At 40.0% G+C, this 22,408-nt stretch overlaps 1 protein-coding gene across 1 annotated transcript in view; it reads left to right on the top strand.

The window, feature by feature from the left end:
* Positions 1-2,949: 2,949 nt before the first annotated feature.
* The window catches only part of esamb (endothelial cell adhesion molecule b), a 39,490-nt gene continuing 20,031 nt past the window's right edge, over positions 2,950-22,408 (top strand). Inside the window, exon 1 of the mRNA XM_070829843.1 lies at positions 2,950-3,001. Within this exon, the coding sequence (XP_070685944.1) occupies positions 2,974-3,001 (28 nt within the window). The 5' untranslated portion in view covers positions 2,950-2,973. The remainder of the gene's footprint in view (positions 3,002-22,408) is intronic.

Genomic DNA, 22,408 nt, shown 5'->3' with positions numbered 1-22,408 from the left:
GAAATCTGTCCGTATAATGCAATCAACAACCCCACAAACTGCAGCCTCCAAAAACATTTAAGTCAACACATCTCTGAAACAAAAACTGAACATTATAGCCTTCATTAAGGGATGATGTACTGTTGTATTTGCTTGCATTAGTTTTAAGGAGGTGAAGCTAATAAACTGGCAACTGAGTAAATAATAAGTGCTTTAAAATTTAAAAACTTTTACATTGTAATTTTGTAATTGTAAATACATTCTAATTTTAATGTACTAATTTAGTACTAATAAATGTATCTCAGTATCAATGGTCTTCCTGTGTCTGCCTAGTTACCCAGAAATAACTAATCATTATACTCCACAATTATTGAATAGGTAGGCAGTAATTAAATATAAAATGAAATATAAAATACTTGAAGTACAGAGCAGTTTCCTCTTAAACAGAGTTGTTGTCCCCTTATTCCCTAAGGTCTTATCATCTTCGCTTGTACTTTCATATTTGTAAAAGTACAGCCACCCTGTCAGGATTTTATGAGTTATCATAATTACACTGTAATTTGAGGGCTGTATTATAAAGCTCTACCCCTATATATATATACCAGTATTTTGGCACAATTAAAGTGCAGATTCATTGATAAAATGTTTCATACTCCTACTTCATACTTAGACTGAGAGTCTCTTTTCTTCACAGTGAAAACTTAATCACATCTAACCTGACAACAATAGAAGAAAAACAGGGGACAGCAGGACCCACAATATGAGCACGACATGAATAAATCAGGAGTAAAACTTCCTGTCAGACACTGACTCTATTGAAACGAACAACTACACAGAACCTTTATATCTGTCGCCATGTGTCCGTACGAAGGTTGGTGGCATCATGCGTGTTCAAATGTGAGTTTCAGTGCACGCAGAGAGGGCAATGCTCTCAGAAAACATGTGAAGCTTAATATCATGTAATAAATCCATTATATTGCATTAAAAATACAACACATCGACCCACCTGCATTAATATTTCACTGGACGACCCATTTATTGTGAGCTGAGCCGGGACCTCAGACTTACATTACAATGTAAAACCCTAAAGCAGCTCCGGTGCTCTTGTATAAGAGGCTGTGCAGTGTGCTCCTGGGAGACTTCTACCTGAGACACCTCATCTGCTCTGCATCAGACTTTGTAATATATCAGATAATGTATGATGACTGAGTCGACGTTACATTCATATGGAACTAAGAGTTGTTCTGTGGGAGTTTTTCATTATTTTAATGTTTCCAGATAAAATAGCAAACAACATTTGCTTGTAGAGTACTAAAATTATTATTTCTTCTCTTTTTTTTTAGCAGAGCTGGTCTGCTTGAGCGGCGTCAGGCAGCAAGCAATGTGTTCATCTTTACTTAAAACCAACAGAGAATTATCACCAACATGAAAGACACAAACAGTCATGTGTCTTTCAGCTCATTGTGTTGGTTTTCTGTCCAGCAACTTTACTGTGTAGTGTTGTTTCCAGCAGTAGCACACATTTGATTTCAGTGGAAAAAAAAAAAACCCACTGCTACCTTCCCAGCAGCAAACGGAAGTTACCAACCAGCTGGTGAACAAAGCGGAGCAGCTAAATAGCCAGTGGCGGAGACCAAAACAGAGCTGAAGGAGAGTTTACGGGTTATTAAGGGAAACTAACAAGTTTGCTATATCAGCTTATGTCAGTGTTGTTTTTTACAGATTGTTTCAGCCCCCAAGTGGATAAAACGTCAGTCGTACCAAACTACGTTTTCTGACTGTGGGAGGAAACAGGAAGAAACATGCAAACTCACAGGTAGTCTTGTAGAAAAAAATCATTTAAATTGTTGTGGTTTTCCTCATTGTAAATCTACCTGTTCATTTGTAAACACATTGTTAGGCAGGAAACATTAATTCTTTACTGGCTTGTTGTTTCTTTTCAGTACAGTGCATTTCTTCACAACCATTTTGTTTACTCTCAGTAATATCACAGCACTGTCAGACACGCTGCAGCAATTAGACCAGGGGGAAATACATGAAAGAATTGAGGGTGAATATAATAGCCTACAAATAAAACTGTGGTATTCACAGCTCAGTTGTGCATGAGTGTTCAGCAGACAGCTACGTGTCATCAACAATGCAATATTATTATTTACAACAGCATTTCGCTCATTTGATGTGAAACAAGGAGAGTTTTGCACTCATAACAATAAGTTCTACTTTTTGAAATTTTGAATATGTCTGTCAAAATAAAGAAACAAAGAACAAACCCAGAAATATATATATATATATATATATATATATATATGTGTGTGTGTGTGTGTGTGTGTGTATATATATGTATGTATGTATATATACAGTATATAAGAGAAAAGTGGCCCAACCTCAAATTATAGAAAGTGTTTTATTGGCACACCAGCTCCCACAGCCTGCGTATGAACCCCTACATGCTGTCACTGTGCGACTGTGATTTAAAAGGTTCAAAAAAGTCCTTGTGTTTATGTCCATTTACGAGCTGCAGTTGAGGGTTTGTTGCCAGGGGGCGTCACGGAGCAGCTCGGGCAGGTGAATAAGCTCCAACACTTCACTGTGACACTGAGGGAGCCGCGCGAGAGGGAGGGAGCGACTCACACACTTCAGCAGCAGAAGTGATGCAGGTTGGATTCAACACCGAAACAAAAGAAAAAGAACGAAAACCTGCGTGTTGCTTTGCTTTTCTTTTCCTTCTCGTGGTTTGCGAAGTAAAGGCGTGCGCGGCGGCCGGTGCGCCCCGCGGTGTGCGCCGCAGCTCGTAGGCGGGATGGAAAGAGGTGCGGGAGCTTCATGTTCATGTTCGGACGCTGCCTCGCCGCTTTCTGTTAATTGGTACCTGAAGACAATTAAGCAGCAGCTTAGGAGCGGAGAGAGTGTTTGGTGTCAACTTTGAAGACGCTCCCGTCCGCTGGAGCAGCCGGTGGATGTTGTGCCATGGAGATAAAGACGAGACTTCGAGCCATGCTGATGTTACTATGGATCTTTCAAGGTAAGCTCATTAAATCACTCGACATGCGTTAACCCGCCCTGCTTTAAGTGGCAGCCTCTGAGTGAAACCGGTGGCAGCTTGATTGTAGAAAGTCATAAATCCATATTTCAAAACCACATTTAAAAGCGACAAATCTGGTTTCTCCACACACTTTCCTCTTAAAAGCCTTTCTTGTGTCTAAACTCCACTTTTTCACAACTAGAAAAACCAACAGAATTCCTCCTATAACCAAACTTATTCTTTGAAGGACAAACTGATGTGATTTTGAAATGTTACTTGTGCTGAATGAAGTCAGTAAAGTTCAACACAACGAGGTAAAGAAATCACCGTGTGTACTGTAGCTGTATGACCTTTAACAGAGGTTGCACTAACACCAGATTTCACTTGGCTTAAAATCCTGTTAATGTAGTCAACTGCATTACTCCGATTCATACCATAGGCAGTTAGGAGTAGCTATTAGTCTGCTCAGATGCCAAAAAAAAAAGTGTCAATCTGAACACCCACCCCTCACAAACACACCCCCAGGCTTTTACTCCTAGAGACATTTTGAATTCAAATGCAGGAACAAGCACGCTGACAATTCATGAAATATGTAATTTTTATTGCTGTGGCTGCTGCCGCTGCTTGTGGTTTTTACCAGAGGTCCCCTTTTAAGCACACAGCAGAGTACTCTTCATCTTAAGAGGGCATAATGTTGTTGCATGGTTGAATGCTCTGAAATGAATTGCAAGGAAGTTGAGTGTTGTTGCTTTTTTGATTTTGTTTGATGGTTATTGTCCCCTGTGAGGTTAAAAATAACCTAAAAGGCATGAGTCTACCTGAAGGAGCAGGATGTCATTTTAATAATTCTAGATGGGAAATCCATGAAAGATGTTGTATTTGAATATGACGTTCACACAGGTTCACAGTTGTGCACCCGCTATTGGCTGTTTTCCGGTATGGCTTGCATGCATGCTGTAAGGGATTAATGCACAATAAAGGGATAACATTTCAAATAATTTGGCTGACTAACTCAGCAGTAATGCCACAAATTTACATCAAATGCTTGACAAAACGAAACATTACTATTCACATGCTTTGCCTAGTATTTGTCTGTCAGTCATCATTTGGGTCTGTAAACATTTCATTTGCAGCCAAAACTGAGAGCCATTTTCCAGCTGGATGCTGCTACTTCACATGACCACAAGCAAACACAGAAATATTGACGAGATGTGTTAAATATTACAAATTTTCCACTTTCTGTCATCACACATCCTGCATCATTCAGGCCATCCTCACCCCTTAAAAACCCCTTGAGCTTCGCCTGACTTGGCCAATCTTGTTCCTGTCAGCTGTGCTGCTGCATCATTTCTTACCAGATGTTGGTTTTCCTCCGGTGTGGAAATCAGAGATTGTTACAGCTTGTGTCTTTTATGTCAGGATCTGTTTGGTTCAAATTCAGCAGCACTGGATAAGACAAAACAGGGACATTATATCCATCTCCGACTTACTTGTGAGTGAAACTACTTAGAGAGTGAGTATGCTGTCCTTTAACAATGCAGAGGACACCTGGCTTAAAATCTGTGATGTTTTTACGGGCCTCTGCGTGGAAGCCACTGTGGCAGGACGTTATCTCTACCGTCCTTTGATTAGGTGTCACTGCTAAATGAAATGAAACGAATGAGTTCAGTTTGCGGCTCGCTGACAAGCAACTTCAGCCGCTTCCTGTTCTGGTGATCGAATGGATTCCTTCGTTTGCCTGATGGATTTCTTTTCACATGTCTGACAGCAGCTATAAAAAAAAAAAAAACAATCCTGCCTGTCAGAAACCTCCTAATTAGTGAATTACTGAAGGCTGAATTACTGAAGACTTCGCATGAGGAGAGTAAACACAACTGGTATTGATGAAACAGAGCAGCTCACTGGCTTCACATGAGAAGACCCATAGCTAATTGGCCACTAAACGCTAAAATAAATCTGTTAATACTTCACTCTTTGCAGGATCCTTTCATTTGTGATGATCTGAGACAGATGCTGAACATTTTATAGCCTCTAACAGCAATAAATCACATTCCGGCTGTACTGTACAGTATGTCCATGCAGTAACACTGTGCCACTACCCATCAGATCGCTCAAAATTGCCCTGAGGACAGTGAAAAGGTGACCCGGCTCCCTGCAGTCTGAATGTAGTTAGGTTAGCATGCCAGCCTCAACCCCCTCTTGTAAAAATACCTTTCTCTTTGGGCTATTAAAATATTGTCATGTCCTCAGCTGATTGTGTTCGGTGACAGCTGGTTTATAATGAGACGAGAACCATCTTGGCTCTTTGTAAGCTGATGTTTGCGAGCCATCTATATCCCCTTTCACAGAATATCTCACACAGCTTAGGGTAATTCTGGTTATGTATCGCATGATTAACTAAACAAGAAATTAGTCGGTCAGGGTCCAGCACTGAAACAAACAGTGTTCCCGACAGGCTGCTGCATGAAAATTAACTACTAGTGCAAAGCTTCCCTTTGGCTGGCCTCTGCAGCTACTACACTATAACAATAAAGAGATCTGGAGGAGCACAAGTCAAAGACTCAATCAAGCTGCCTTTGTGTCAGGATTTGTAGATATCAGTGGGGTAAATACTGTAGTTTATTAAGGGGCTTTGGTGTTGCATCCAAAATGAGATAGTTCTGGTGTCATTATCGGTTCAGCACAGCTCGCTAGTTTCCTCCAGTTCGTATATAATGGGCAGGCACTGAATATTTCTATTCATCTTTATGCCATGTTAACTTGTGTGCCATGTCTTTATGCCACACATTTTAATTGGCCTTTCTGCACTTTACTACAGTTTAGTCACACTGTATGGATTAATCTTCTGGTAGTCTGCTCACCATGGATGTATTATAAGAGCCGGACCTACGACAACGCATATTCAGTCCAATAAGAATTGCTCACCTGGCGCATGTGGCCAAAAAGTTTTTAGCCTTCAGGCTAAAGAAAACTTTTCTGGGTTTTGGCAAAGTTTTGGAAAAGATGAAACCCCCATGGCTTAAAAAAGTGTAATAACTGACCATGTTTTTAGTTGGAGGTGTCCTGTCAACAGCTGTACAGATGTGTGGTCTAGTGGTTTGTGGGCTGCAGGGGATTTTCAGTTGCAATAATGCGAGTGGCTGCTGGGAAAAATTGGAAGCAAGGCTGAGAAGCAGGTCAGTATCCAGCTCCTATAATACATCCATGGTGCTCACACAGGGTGTAAACACAGAGCCTCTGATTGGTTGTGTTCATCCACAAGTCCAATAAAGTTATATTTCAACATGATTGCTGCATCCACAGAATTGTTGACAAAAAGAGATGCGCATCTCTACTTTGAACTGAAAACAAGAAGAAGAGTTAAAATCAGGCTTGATCCATCGAGTGTCTCACTGGTATCAGTGGAAAGAAGAATTGCCTCAGGGAAAAAGATCAGAGTGATGGTGACATTTATGAATGCCCCCAGTGGAGGAATGGAAACATATTAGACATTGGATATTACATTTTTCCCCCAAATCTTTTTGAATAAAAAGTGACAGGCCTAGCAAGTGACTTTGTAATTCATTTCAATATATCGTATAGTTACTTTTTAAACAGTGGGTCTTAATTTTGGCACCTGATTTTGATTTGTATATCTGTACATATATATTTCAGTTAATTTTAGTCAGCAAAAACGTTTATGTGTACTTTGTCCGTGACATTTTAGTTTAGTTTTGTCATTTTTACAGCTGTCATTGCCATCATTGTTGCATACAGTTACCACGGTTACAGGTGTTGTTCTCATCTGTTGCAACGACAGAGGAAAAGGCACATGTTTACATGCTTACACACCGTGTCCATGTCGCTCTGCTTTGCTGTAATAACAGCCGAATTCACTCACTACAATACTGTTCATTGTCGAGCTGGAGAGGCTAAAATGTCAGATAGTGAAGTGATGCTCCTGTAGTAAACATCTAGAGGAAGATCATGATGATGGACTCATCGTGAGTCATCCTCACTCGTTGCTTTTTTATCATTTTGTCTTTGTGAAAAGTAGATCATCAATAGTTTTCTTAAATGAAAGCAACAATATGTCATATTGATTTGGTCCAGTCATAATTTCACACAACACATCAAATTTTTTTCCAGCTTTGGTTTGAAAAATTGAGAAGGTCGTCGAGTTTAGATCCAAATGACGTACGAGAATCTCATCTCGGAGGAAGCGCTTTAGCTTTCTCTCCTCCTGCAGGCTAATAATCTGGAAAAACATTAAAAGCGAACACATCAGCCATCGTTCTTCCTTGATCAGCACAATCTGCCGCTGAGAAAACATCCCCATGCTGTACGTCCTCTGAGTCACTTGATTGAGCTGAATTTATCTTCTGTGACTCAAACCGGTGAATTGCCACCAGTTTCGTGAACGGTTCCATTTGTTAGTGTGACGCATACCTTCGTGTGGGTGTTCCACGCGTCACCTAATTGACCACAGTCCACTCCGTGTTTCACGAACACAGAAGACCCCTGTAGAGAGTGCACACACTGATTGGAGGCAGAAAGAGCCGGTGCTTCCTAAAGGATTCTCTCATGTAAAACTAGGTCAAATTAATTGGCTCTCGCTCGCCACACAATAAAGAGGACAGTGGTGCTCATATTTTTATGTTCCTACGCAGAACAGCAGCTGCATGTTCAACTTCACACTACATCCAGTGACCGTAACAGTGGCGGAGGTTGACAGGTGTCGATTGGAGTTTTGCGTCGCAGCTCATTGAGCTAATGACACTTTGAGTCAGGTGACCAAAACAGTCTGAACGTGCTGAGTGAACTTCGATGGATGTGCGGCTATGTTACCACTGACACAGCACAGATTTTAGCACTCAGTTATATAAACTTTTGAAGACATTGTACGATTTTGCAGTGACTCGAGCTGAAATTGAGGGCGACAGTGTTTCTGCTTACTCCTGCACTATTTTACATATTCTATCATCTCTCAGACATTTTCAGATGTTCTTGTTACACTTTGCACTTTGTGTTTTCTTTGCTGTTATAAAGGTAATCTAATCATATTTTAAGCCGTGCGCATTTTAGCTGATGCACATTAAATGAACGATCCGTGTCCCCCCCCCACATCAGACAATGTATTACACATATTGTTAACCGTTATGTTCACAAAAACCAATCAGCATTTTTCCTGCTGAATGGCTCACTTTGATGTTTGGTTTTGTACTACTTTAGTACAGCGCAGCGCGGTTTAACAGTCCACTAACACTCATCGTCATGCTTATTCAGTAAGGAATAATTTCTGAACCTTTAAAGCAGAGCATCAAACTCTGACTGTAAGCAAAAGTTGTATATCTGTTTTTTTTTTTTCAATCCGAAAGGAAACAAAGCTGTTTAACACAAAAAAGGGTTCTGTCAATACTCCAGTCAAGCCAATCAAGTGTGATATGTTTATCAATATTAGTCTAATGAATTTAATCGAAAAAACAATTGATTCTGTGAGGGTGTATTGGGAAGCAGTTGACCTAAAGTGTAAGGCGATCACTCAGAGTAAGGCTTATGTCAGTCTCTCACATTACACCTCAAATTAATAAATAAAAAACAACAAACATTTTACATTTAAATAATAATAATAATATATTAGAGAAGATAACACCTGTGTCCTAATGAGTTACACACTTAGATGCATTTGCTCCACCTGCGTATGCTTTAGAGCGTCGGGGGGGCCAGAGCCAATCTCAGCTGATATTGGCTGAGAGGCGAGTTGCACCATGAGACGTCAATTACAGGGCTCACACATAGAGACGGGCAATCATCCACACTCGCATTCACACCTCCAGGCAATTTAGAGTCGCCAATTAACCTAACCTGTGTGTCTGTGGGAGGAAACCAGAGCACCTGGGGAAAAGCTCGTACCGACACAGAGAGATCAAGCACAACAGTTGTTGTCTGTGGGGGCAGAAATATAACATCTGCAGCAGTGTGGAAATGTACTGTATCAGGAGGAAGAGACGGCCATCTGTACAGTTAAATCCACATTGTGGTTAACAAGATGCACATTTAAGGATGACTCCGGTATTTATAAACCAGGGTCCTATTTTTAGGTATTTTTGGTGTGAAATGACAGATAGGTCCCTGTCATTTCAGGAGCTGGTCCCGTAGATTGCCTCAGTGCTAATGGGCTACAATGGCTGTGATTCATTCCCATGCGGCAACCGCGTCCAACGAAAGTACGTCGACCAAAGGCGCTTGTTTTTGCCACTGACAGGCTCAGAAGTGTCTGTCAACATTATGGAAAGGATCCCTGCACAGATAGATCCATAAAATCCTTCATGTTTAACCAGAAGCAACCGTTGCATGGCCTAGTTCAAAGCCACCAGACTCTGATGACTAAAACAGTGATTTTGACCTTGCAGAATACAGGTGTTTCTAGTGTAGTTGCTGTGACGTTGGTGTTTTAACATGCTAGTTTGGATTTTAACTAACTCCTTAAAACACCAAAGTCAAACAACGACATATTTGAGTGACAGGTGCCACTGATACTGTAAACTAGAACAACAACTCTGTCAGTCATCTCTGCTACAATCACACTTTTTTGATAATATATGCAAAACCCCAGAAGTTGAATTCCCCTTATCTGATGTGATAGTACTATTTTTTTTTTATGCAGCCGTAACAGATAACAGATACAGATAACAGATTCTCTTGTCAAATATACTGAAATTGTGATAAAGTGAAAATAAACTCTCTGTCAAAACCAGCACAACTACAAACACCTTAAAATACTGTATATGAAAGGCACTTTTAATGACTTAGACTTTTTATGGTAGTAGCAGTGGTTTGAAAGGGAGGAAATTAAATGTACAATTACTCCTTCAGAGGTTTTGTTTCAGAACGCCTCAGTTGAGTGTTTTTCCTCAAGGTGGTTCTTGTTTTTGTGTGTTTAAAAGGGATAATGAATATAGTCGCAGAATCAAAAGAAATATATCCTCTCAGCATGAATCATCAGGAAGGATGCAACCATTGATTGGCTGGTGACCAGTGTTGGCTGATTTTTAGCTTGATCAACCATGACCAATGATTAATTCTGTGGAGATTTACACACGTGCACTGCATGATTTGCCTCGTGCGCTCAGTAACCGCCTATTGTCACACCCACGCTGAAACATGTCGGCGGCGTTGAAGTTCTTCACCATGAGTGAAAAAAAAACATAAAGCTTTCAGAAGTGTATCGTGGCAGCAGCCTCATCTGTGGCACCACGCTTCTACAAGCAATGCAGACCTCAAGACGTATGAAACCGCATATCGAATGCCAAACCATGTTAGAAGTTAACACAAGACGAGGTCACAGGAGCTTCATTAGACAATTAATTGTCACGTTGTAGTTTAGTTAAAAAGTGCCAGACTTCCCACGAAAGTAAAGAAAGAGAGGAGTTGATCGACATGTTAGTTGAGGGAGGGAGTCGGTGTGAACAGCAGTCATATGAACTGTGAACCGCGACCATCAACCTTTCACCTTTCCCCTTCAAACAATAGCAAGTTATGCAAATTTCATCCGGTTTGTGAAACAGTTTCGGCTCAGCTGTGTGCTGAACGAATGTAAAACACAAAACTGGGGGAAAATAAAATCGGTAATGTTACTCCAATCCACCCTGTCGAGTATCCTGGAACACTTTTTTATTTTGACTTTTTTTAGTTTTGATGCACTTGAATATTTCATTAAAGAGCAGTAATCAAAAAGTTTGTGTAATCTCTTAATTACAGAAAGGGAAAAAATCAGAACTGGCCAGTCGCTGCTTATTCTGATTATTTAGTTCATCTTTAAACCTACAGGTTGTGACTCACTCAAATACAGTTTGGGGTGTAATTACGCTTATGCAGGAAAGCTGCTGGTGCTGCAGGTATGTTTCACCTGTTGTCACCTCTCTGTCCCTGTTCCACCTTCTTGTGACTAATGATGTGGCCGCTGGTGACCAGTCCGTTTGTCCACCGTGGAGATGAGATGCTTTTCAGTCTTCCCACTCTGCCAATTAGAAAGTGATTTTGCTCTTTAGTCTTACCTAAAGTGCAGTACCTTCACAGTATGTGAATCACACAAGTTCTGCAAAGGAAAAATGAAATGAGGTGTGTTACATTTGTACTAGCCGTCGGTTCCCCCGCTGATCGTGGCCCATAAATGATGCATCTCGGAGGAGTGTGTCATTTACACCCCAGGCGTGGGCGAGGGTCGTGATGATTTAGACCAGGTGCACCCTGGGAAAACGGCACACTCTAATGAGGTACATTCGCTCTTTAAATGAGACCTTTGCTCTGTGTAGAAACCAGCGTGTGAACTTCAGAGACTAGGCACACAAACACACACAGACACAACGCAAGGCCGTTAACTACCGTCTCCAGCGACATTTGATTTGCCAAGAGGCATTTATCTTGAGGTTTGAGACACAGAAGTCCTGAAAATGCCGGCGTTCATGGCTCGAAAAAAGCAGTTCCAACCTGATGAAATTAATTTTCAGACAAGTTCTGCAATTCATCACAATTACTCTGAAAAGCAGCGATAAAAGTGTAATTGCAAGAGGTTGCTACACTAAGACAGAGGCTCTTTTTTAATGCAATATGAATGCAAAAAACCTGTTTCATCAGCATTTTAAAATATTTGCTTTTATCCAAAAAGTAAGATTGATTTTCAAAGGAAAACCGCTGGCCTGTAAAGAAAAAAATACCTTTTATTCTTTTGACTTTGTAGTGCAGGTAGGAACTGGGTTGTCTGGTGGCAGCAGATGAGTTTTGCACTAAGACGCTAGAAGATTATAGTCCTGTTTGGCTGTTACAGCAAAGCAATAGGAGATGGGTTTTTTTTTTTTGTTTGGTGTCATGGGGTTGTATGGGTTTTCTGCCATGCTGTACAGGTGATAGGTTAGCTTTAAAATTCTAGATGATAGCTCTGTGAAACTGGCAATTTTTCTGCGTGTAAAAGGCCACAATTGGTGTGTCTGGAAGCAGGATGGTTTTGTCTGAGCAGAGATGAGTGAGGCATCCCTGCTCCTTTCCTTTGTCCTGTTGCTCGACTGTGTGACCAGATGGAGGGGAGGGTTGTTGTGGCCAGATTAACGCTGTCATCTGGTTTGAGGTGTAACCTGGCCTTACAGGCTTCAGGCGTGGTTACGTGAGGCTAAAGGCCCCGCAGGTCAATCCTGCAGTGGCGAGGCAGCTCAACCACAAAGGCTGCAGTTATTCCTCCTTACAGATTAAAACTGCATTACGCTGTGCCTCGGTAATGTTACTCCCTCTCATGTAATGCACTCTTCAAGGCAAGCTTGGCTTTTTATTTTTTTACTGAAAACTATGGTTTGTGACACTTGAACTGCAATATTGTGTCTGAGTGGTTCTGAGATATTAAGGATTTCACATCTTATATAGCAAAGCTGATATGAGGCATGGCTCTCCGCATCCTAAAGGCGCACTAAATATATAATGTAAAAATCCTGGAAAATCCTGCTGTTTCTCTTGCACCATTGTGAGGTTAATATTTCACTACATCTACTGGATGGATTGGCATGAAACAAGGTACAGATATCTATGGTCACCAGGGGATGAATTGAATTGAACTTTAATCCCCTGATTTTTCGTGAAGCGCCATCTTAAGGTCAGAATTTGATTTAATCCGATCCTTCATCTAGTAAAATGAAACTCGAGACAAACCTACACAAACTCATTTTTGACATCAAATATCAGATTTTTGGTGCTTTACCACACCATGTATGTTGTACTAAATCCTCCATTAATGGTCCCTTGTTGTTTCCATAACCCCCCTCCCCCTTGGTTTCCCAGCCCTCAAGTGTTTATTGCAGCTGTAACATCAATTTGGTTTAGTTTAGTTGGATCAAATTTTCACTCTGAGTGGTCCCTCTGGTCGTGAGGCAGTTGCTATTAGAATTAATACCTCGGGGGTGTTGACACTCATAATAGAAACAACCTACCAAGGAGTATACGAGGCCAAACGGTATTTTATAATCTCAGTGATCTGTCAAACCCCGAAGTAATTGGCTCTTTGGGATGACTGAGAATTGAAGCTGAGCAGAGTAATGACCTCACCATCACTGGAAGTGATGCTCCTGTCTGTTAAGTCTCTCCAGATGTCATTAGTATGACCAGGGAGGCGTGATTAGAGAAACTGTACGACTGTCCAGGTGAGATTCATATTACTGGACATAATTAGTATATTTACTTTGCACACCAACAAAGGCAGGAGAAATGTAATGTATCCTAATTTCCCAGTCAGTGAGGAACAGCACTCTATTTATAATGCACTCATTCTGTGACCAACATTTTCACACAGAAAACATGATCAAAATTCAAATCACAGAGAGGCTTCTGTGTTAGAGTTCAAACGAGAAGCATTTAGATCAAATAAAAAAAAAAAAAGGATTTGCATTTTCTATCAAACAGTGTTTTTCCCACATTGAACTACAATTTTCAGATTATGTGGAAATTCAGTGAAATATAGTCAGTCATTAATCCTGCAACTGTTTCTCATGTCGTCACTGACACTGAAATATTACTTCGCCTGGGCTTTCCTTCCATTTCCATTTTCCCCAAAATCATTCTAGCCACTTGAAAAGGATTACTATCTAGAGGGAAGGAAAAACATAATTATACGTAATTATCACAAAACATTTTTTGAATTTCTCCCACTTGACCACCGTAGTAATATCTGCCACAACAGACGTGGATTGTACAAAAACATAAACATGCCCACATAGACACATACAAACATAGATAGTCTGACTAAATCATCATGAATCTGTATTATTAGGCAGTTTTCTTACACTAGAAAAAGGCACGAGTACCAAAAAATTGCTTTTTATTTTTTTTAAATATCATATTTAGCAGTCCTGAAGTTAAATTTGCCAAATGTGTGTCCGGAAACATGACCTGCTTTGTGAAGCGCCCTCCTGTATCTCTGTCAGAAAAGTGGCAGCAGGCGGTCATGCATTACCTTACATATATTAGGATCTATAGAATGAGTCTTACCTTGTATCAGGGTTTTTTTTTCAGTAGGGGAATTTGCTCATTTCTATTTCCAGCCCAGAGGTTGGTTGGTCCTCTAAATTGATCTGGCGAACACAGCTGCTTCTAAGAAACCTGCTCAGACCTGATAAGCACAGTAACCATGGCACCTTTACCGGCTAGGCTCAGACATCAAATATGCTTCATTTCAGATGGGAAGGTGAAGTCATAAACTTTCTCTGGTATCAAATCTACCAGGTAAAATATAGTTTATTCTGAAACTGACCAGACATGGAAATGATTCAGTCCTGGAAGCTGCACATTGCTTTGTACAGTAGCTACAGTAGCTTCAGACTGTTTTACTCAGCCTGTTCATACTTTACAGTCAAGATATTAGAAGACATTTTCTTGAAGATGGAAGGACAAACGCATGCAACATGTCAGTTCCCAGAACATTTGTCTAGTTTCTAAGTATTGGGAGAAAAAAAGCATTCATGAAGGTGACAAATCACTTTCTTTTTCATATTGTGTGACATATTCTCCACCGAGTGGAGTCAAAGAAACATAAGGGGACCATAAATAAAACTCTCCTTTCTAAAATGTTACTCCTGCAGTCTGTTAACCAGGTAGATTCCAGTCATCTAAATGTACACCACAGAGCCTGTGAGGGTCCGCTGATGATTGTGGATGTTTGGAGGAGGTTTACAGACAAAATCTGCCAGCTGTGAAATAGCATTTAGTAAATTTGCTTGTTGAGAACATCTCTAGCACTGACTTCCCCAAGTGCCAGAGCTACTGACATTATCACATCAACAGGAACCACTCCCAGTAAAATGGGCCGGGAGGTGAACTGATAAAGATAAATTCTGAACATGTACTAGATCTGTGCTGAGGGCCTTCAGCTGTCCAGGATAAAATCTCCACCAAATAAAGTGAGATCCTTGTGGGAGGGAAATGACCTTGATGGACGGGAAGGTACCTGCAAACATGATGTACCTGAAGTTTGAAGAATATGTAACTTAAGATCAAAAGTCCCCCCAAAACTTTCCAAAATACTAAGTGGAATCTGTGAATTCGTGCTGAAATAGTAAATCGACAATTAGCTCCACTCTATTAGCGGACGTGAGCATGAAATCCTTTAATCACATCCAACGGCTTCTTTTACGTACAGAAATACATAAATGCTGATTTGTGAAGAGTGTTTGTAGCATGTTTTTTTTTTAATTTTGTTTTTTAAATCAGTCTCTGTTTTACGGGTTCCGGAAAGTTGTGAATATTCATGTCAGTTTTCACCATTTTAGGACATTTTATAGACTTCATTAATTATTATGCAGCTCTAATATGAAAGCCATGTGGTTAAACCTCTTTGTTTAGTTCTTTAGACCCTTGTTCTTGCTGTGAATTGCATGTAGTTTGAGTATTTTCCTTTTTTTTAATTATTTTTCTTTATATAATGCTTTTTGATAGTACAGTGTGAAATGCACTTAATTTTTGTACACTTTTGTACAAAATGATGGGTATAATTATAACCACTGTTGTTTTTGTAAATACAGATGACATGATTACTGCCGCTCTTAGAGTTAATTAAAAATATGCCTGCAGAGGAGAAAAGATGAAAGTGAAACATTTTCTACACCTAGTTTTTCAAAGGGAGTTTTAGAGCCACAATATTGACTGACAACAAAGCAGATTAACAGCTGCTCTTAAGAGCTTGAAAGAATAAAGCTTAATTGTCAGTTGCTGCAAATAACTTCATCACAGATGTATTATTGTTCAGTGTTATGGAAAAAAAAATCTCTTTGCGCCCTTAAAATGGTAAAACCTCCATTTTCATATTTTACTGAGTTATATGCAGTTCATGATTAGCAGCGATTCAGACTAAAACATCTCCCAGTTTTGTAGCACAGTAGTATATTATTCATCTTTTCTCCTCCTCAGTGAAACTGACTAATTACCCAAAAGAAGAATAAAGTGCGGACAGAGATCCTGCTGCAGTTTTCAGTAAAATCCTGAAGTGGAGATGACTGTCATGCATTTAGATCCTCTAATCACTCGTATGTCCTCACCGATTTATAATGAGAAAATTAGTGTAACTGAACAGAAATAACGAGCTTCAGTATTAATGGACATACAGTGTTTCCTGCAATACCAGAAGAACATTTTTATTTTTCTGATTTTTATTTAATGTAATTTTTCACTCCCAAAGTGCGACAGAAAATCTCACATGATGTTGTAATTGCACAGTTGAAGCAGATGACTGTAATACTGCTGTAATACACTTCCTTCCTGTGTGATTCTTGTCAGTCTTCTGAAATTTCCCCTTTCATCCAGTTGAAGCTTTAGGACAAACTAAGTGCAGTAAACTCACTTTTCCCCAGCAATAAATAATTTGTTTTCCTCAGTCAGCAGGTCTTGTGTTTGCTGTTGTGTTTCTCTTATGGACCAGTTATTTGTAGTGTTCAGCATCCCTCATAATATTGCAGATTAGTATTATATTGTTATTATTATGTATTTTACTGTGAAAAAAAAAGTCAATCACAGTACAATATTGATCATTTCAAGCCCTTGCAGACATGTAATTATCATGACTTTGAAGTTTTTATTGACATAAATTTTTTTTTAATAAAACCTGAAAAAAGAAACACAAAGCGCTGTGAACAACAGGCCTGACGTGAACATAAATATATGAAAAATAGATATCTCCAGTCAGTTACTTTAACAAACCACACACAGGGAGTACGGCGACGCCCGGGTAATTTCACAGTGCCATTCTGAATCTTGTTCACAAGGAGTTATGACATCAAATGTTTCGCTCAGTAAACTCTGCTGGGTGGTGGTCAGCCAACTTGACACACTGGTCGACACATTTTTAGCAATCATCATACTTGGCCATGTGATGCTTTAACAGATGGGTAGTGGTGCCTTGTGTCGCAGCTATGGTAGCGAGGAACGTTTTGTATCTGACTCTAGCCAGCATCCTCCTTAAACCCAACGTGTCCACTCCTCTGGGACCCTAAAGTCACCTTTTGCTCTTCAGTATTCGGAGGCCATTTTCACAAGGTAGCACTGCTAGCATTCAAGTGTTTTCATGTTGTTTTCTTTATTTACTGTCATTTGAATTTGTCACGCGGAGCGCCGGGAAGCGTGTGTACACAAACACAGCGCAATTTGAAAATTGCACTCTTGCTATGTCTCGAGCTTTTCCTCAGCTTCACATTTGCTCTTTGTTACTTATTTTGTCTTTTCCAAACCATGTGAAGCACAAGCATCCTCCTCTAAAGTGCCACGATCTCTTTTCAGATATTACAAAAGCAGATGAAAAGTGTGTAATCAGTTCAAGAAAGTCACCAGAAGTTTATGTACTTCTGTTATTGTGACTCTTTGACCCCAGTTGTTGTCAGCCCACCAGTTTTCTATCTCTCTTTCTTGTTAACGTGGTAAACAGTTCTGGGGATAACCATTCTTCTTATGCAGAGCAATATGCAGTATAGTGGACGATGTACTAACAGCTAATTAGGAGAGTGTTTCACAAGTAATGGTCATTTTGAGTGAAATAAACGGATCCTATCTGAAAAGGAACAGCAGAACAACAACAAGCAAGGAGTTGTCTCTTTTAAAGGTTAACGTGAATACCAGTTATAGGTGTGTTTGTGTTTGGGGGGGGCAGCGGTTCACCAACACTTCAACCTAATTGGTTTAGCTGAAGGCACGGACAATAGTTGTGCCCTGAGGACCTCGCGCCTCTTCCTAGAATACCGTTTGCTTTGAAATGGCCTTAAAATGAAGGTTAGATGGGCAGTTTTCACCAGGTTAGTGTTTAATGGCACAAAGACGAACACTGGCTGTTAAATACAGTGTTTTTGGTCAGACAAAACCTACAAGAATCCAGATTTTAACCATTTTATTTTTCTCGTTGGGAGAAGTAGAGAGATGAGTTATCTACTTGGCAGTTTCACTTCCCAAATAAATGTTAGTTTGAGTCCAAAACCAACTCCAACCTGAAGCGTTTGACTCCTTTTCTGCAGGAGCACCATCCAGAAGTCTCTCATCATTTGTCCTCTTCATGCTTTTATGTAAAACTGAAGAGACGTAACCTAAATAGAAAAGTAAGCCACTTTTACAATTCTTCACATTTTCCAGTACTTTGATGTGGCTTGTTTTATCCAAATAGTGCCATTTGAAAACCATAAGAAGATTTAATAACATACAGGAGTAATAAAACATGAAACAGTGAATTAAAACAAAACACAATTACCACTTTATATAGACTAAAGTGCACTTGTAGATACTTGAACTGTCCATTTTCCATGTGAAAGAACATAATTGATCATCCATGAATGTGTTGCTTTGTGGTGTGTGTGTGTGTGATAGAGGAAAATACTGTGATTTTATACAGTATAGATTTTTTTGCTCGTCTTTTGAAGAATGGGATTATCTATTTACTGCGTTCTCTTATTGTATAGTTATTGAAAATCTTTAACAACCCTCACAGCCAGACGCAGGCTGGCCAAGCACTCCAACAGGGTTGTCTCTACCATAATGCGATTTTCTCCCCAGTCAAAGGACAGCGGTCATGTTATGATGTCTTCTTGTGTACGACTTTTGTCTATCCCATCTCCCTCCCTGCTAAAGCCAGCTTGGTCTGATAATAAGATTAGAGAGGCAGCTTAGCGACCTGGCCTAAGACACAGTGCTCGTTTATCTGTTAGGACAGACAGATATGACTGGGGAAAGGGGTCTCAGAGCAGAGAGTGGGTGTTAGGCTGCTGAGGTGAAGGGGCAACAGGTGCCAGTTCGGTCACTACACAAAAGTGTCTGTGAAGTGGCTGTCTGGCTTTAATTGCCTGTGCAGCAAACACACAAGAGTCCGTTTATCCTAAACACAGCACACAGATGCATGTAGCATCAAAAGAGGCACAGGAGCAAAATAAAAGTCTTATTTTATGTGCATAAAAACACTCCCTCTCCCTCTCCATCCATAATCAATCACCTCCTCCACAACAAACGCAACTTTCTTCTCCATCAGTGGCCTCATCCGTCCGAACCAGTCAATGCTCTGTTGAGCTGTGGCAGAATTAAAGGCTTAACCCCTTTGCTGCCAACTGTCCACACAGATCTTAACAAAGGCAGAGATTTAGAGAAGTTGCTCTTATACGTATTGTGATCCAGTCGGTAACAGACCAGCCACTCCTGTCTTCTATGAGGTAAAATGTTTTTGTTAATGGAGTCTGGTGCAATGTAGCAAGGGACACTGACGGTTAAAGTTTAAACAAAAAGGATCTACAGGTCCATCACTGTAGGGATCCTTTCTGTAATGTTGACAGACTCTTTGAGTAGTAATCCGAGTCCGCCAGTGGTAAAAACAGCACTTTAATGGTCAAAGGCTTTCATTGCTGCCATTACAGCCAATTCGCAGCTTGTTCTTGGCTGCCAGTGGAGGCGATCAATTGGACCCAAAATATGTAAAAAAAAAAAAGAAAATTAAATAAAATAGTGCCCAGGTTTAAAAATATCAGTGTTATCCTTTAAATTATTACTACAATGTTATGTTGAAAAGGTACTAATTTTAGTACCTACACATCTATTTCATATGAGATTATAGTGCTTGGAGAGTGATAGATGCCTGAAAAACACAATAAAAGCAATATGCATTAGATGTCCTGTTTCCAAAATGCTAAATGCCAACAAAAAGAATTTCATTTTTGGTTTTAGTTTAAACGATCTTAGCCCACATTCACGACATCCACTGAGTTCACTGTTTATACACACACAGAAAATAGAAATAAGACTATAATAGTATGCCTGTAAGTTACTGAAAATATTAATACTGTATATGATATAGTTGACATGAAGAAGCCTCAAAATCAGCCCTTTCAGCCGGTTTTCTCATCTTGTCTCTTCATGAGATATAAATAAAGTTATTGACGCATTCTAAACAGTATAAATGATACCGAGCTCAAAGCCAGTACTATTTCAGATGTATGTTTGAAATCAGATAAACTTTACCCCAGACTCAGAAATAAACCAATTTCATGCATTTCACCCATTTCTCTCTGGACCTACAGCTCAGAGTAAATGCCACCTGGCAAGTCTGTTGTCATTAAGACACCAGCTTTTTATCTATCAACTTATTGTAGAGAAACGTAAAGTAGCTCAGGAGGATTACACAAAATAAACCTCTTTCATATGTCTTTGACCATTACACTGAGACAGTCTCAGGGGAGCGACTGTTCTCCATCTAATCCTAACAGTGAAGGGAGAGCTTTTACAAAAGCACAGTTTATAATGCATTCAAAAGCAGACCCTCGAGAGGCCTTAAAAGCCTCTCTCGCTTAATCTATCATGTCAGGGTGTGGGGGCCATCGAATCCTGTTACACTTTGATATAATCCATGCTGATTACAGCCCTCTCACCTCTCTTTAAGTACTGCTGCTCTTAATTGTGCAGAACACAAGTAGGCATGGTGTGCCATTTCTTTTTCTCTTTCACTGTGTGAACCTGAGTGTATGGGCACCATTTTATTTGATAGTCATGAAAATAGATATGTGAAAGATTAAAGGTTCAGTTGTTAAATTATATGGGTCATCACATTATAACTATTTCAGTGAGGTGACATTCCACGTCCCCAAAGCCAGCCTCTGCCACCGATGTCTAGTCGGCTGAGGCCCACGGCCTTCACTGCCACCCAAAGGGCAGCGCACCTGACCCATGCGGTTCTTCCAGCAGCCCACAGGATGAAGAGGATGCTTCCACATCACCTCTTCAGGCTATGCCCGGCCAGGCTCTCGTCTACGAGCCTTCCCCCCAGGCCTGGCTCCAGAGGGGGGCCCTGGGCTTCCTCTTCTCATTTTTTGTGTGTTTATGTGAGGATTGGTTGATGATATATCCACAATGAAACGATTGTATTGTTGTTTGGGGGGTCGTATAATGGGCTACTCCTATGAAAATACTATATTTTTTAATATACTTTCTGTTATACTTTTGAATAACAATATAACCATTAAGAATTATGTTTAAGACCAGTGTAGGACTTTGCTTCATGTTTGATAGGTTTTGTAGTTTGTAGTCTGATTTACTAAGACAGACGCAAAACCACATAGATGTAAAAATAATTCTTATTTTTGCGCCTAATTAAACATGCTTTTACTGGCCAGTAAATACTTAGTAAATCAGGTACAAGGAACTATCACAGAATAAACCCGTCCTTCATTTTGTGCTCTGTCTGACACTTTAAGTACAAAGTCACAATGATAGAGGGCTCAGTGCTCGGTGACTGATGGCCAACCCCAGTTTATGAGCCTATTTGTCATTTATTGGGAATCTGTCAGTGGTTGTAAAAAAAAAAAAAAAAAGGCTTTTCCAGCACTTTTAACCTAATCACTCAATCTGTTCCTCACTCACCGCTAATCAGTCTGTGAGGACAATCTGTTCTTCAATTTCCCGTCAATTTAAAGAAAATGGCCAATTTTTTGAACTCTTTATTGGTTCTGTGTTCCTATTACCCACGTCATTACCCCGAGTGTCTTCAGGAGAGGTAGGGGAGATAAAATGCTGAACTTGTGTAAAAATGTAATGATAGTAATGATAACAATAACAATATATTAGAGCAGAAAACAATATACAATAATATACAAGAGTTTGATTTTGGAAAACCCAAAGTCAGCATAATTACTAATTTCTGAGAAAAACTGTTATAAATTACTGCCTTAACCAACAGTACAGTAAATACAGTAGGTCTAAATTAACTAAGTAATTAATTACAACTTTTTTTAACAGTTTGTCAGATTCTTTGACCACCTGTTGTTCTAGCTCTGTTGGACATTTACTAATGCACTTTTGTCTTGAAGATTACTAAAAAATGACTCACTGCTACAAACTTAATCTTTTTACTCTACTTTTAAGGATGCTCTGCTGATGCTGCTCCCCAGGTCTCAGCACTGAAGTTGATGAATAAAATGCAATTGTGACTGAGAAGAACGATGGCCAAAAGTATGAAAATAGGACTGGAAATAGGCCGAAACTGAAGCATCAGGCGTCTTTTGGCAGTATCTTGAGTTTGGTGACCGTCCTTCAACCACAGGCCACGAGTTTAAGCCCCCATGTTGGCAAACATCCTTCAACACGACACTGAATCTTTAGCAGCTGCAGGGCTGCTCTCCTGTTACTGACCCTGCACTTAGACCTTGCTGTGAAAAGACAATTTCCCTTCAGGGATCAATAAAGTGTCACATTAGCACGGTAATGCACAGCAGGGGGAAGTAAAGCAAGAGCGAAATTACCTGTACAAATCACTGTGCCACATTAATCATGCCTGTGATTTGCGAGCGTGCCAAACAGACGACTACAACCCACTTTACTCAGTGGTAAAATGTCACACATGAACACTGCCGGCTGCCACAGTGGAAGCTGCTGCACTGTACAGCA

Source organism: Pempheris klunzingeri, chromosome 4 (genome assembly GCF_042242105.1).
Source record: "Pempheris klunzingeri isolate RE-2024b chromosome 4, fPemKlu1.hap1, whole genome shotgun sequence".
NCBI classification, from domain to species: Eukaryota; Metazoa; Chordata; class Actinopteri; order Acropomatiformes; family Pempheridae; genus Pempheris; species Pempheris klunzingeri.
The sequence above is the reverse complement of the archived record's forward strand: the minus strand, read 5'-3'. Positions and strand labels throughout refer to the sequence as shown.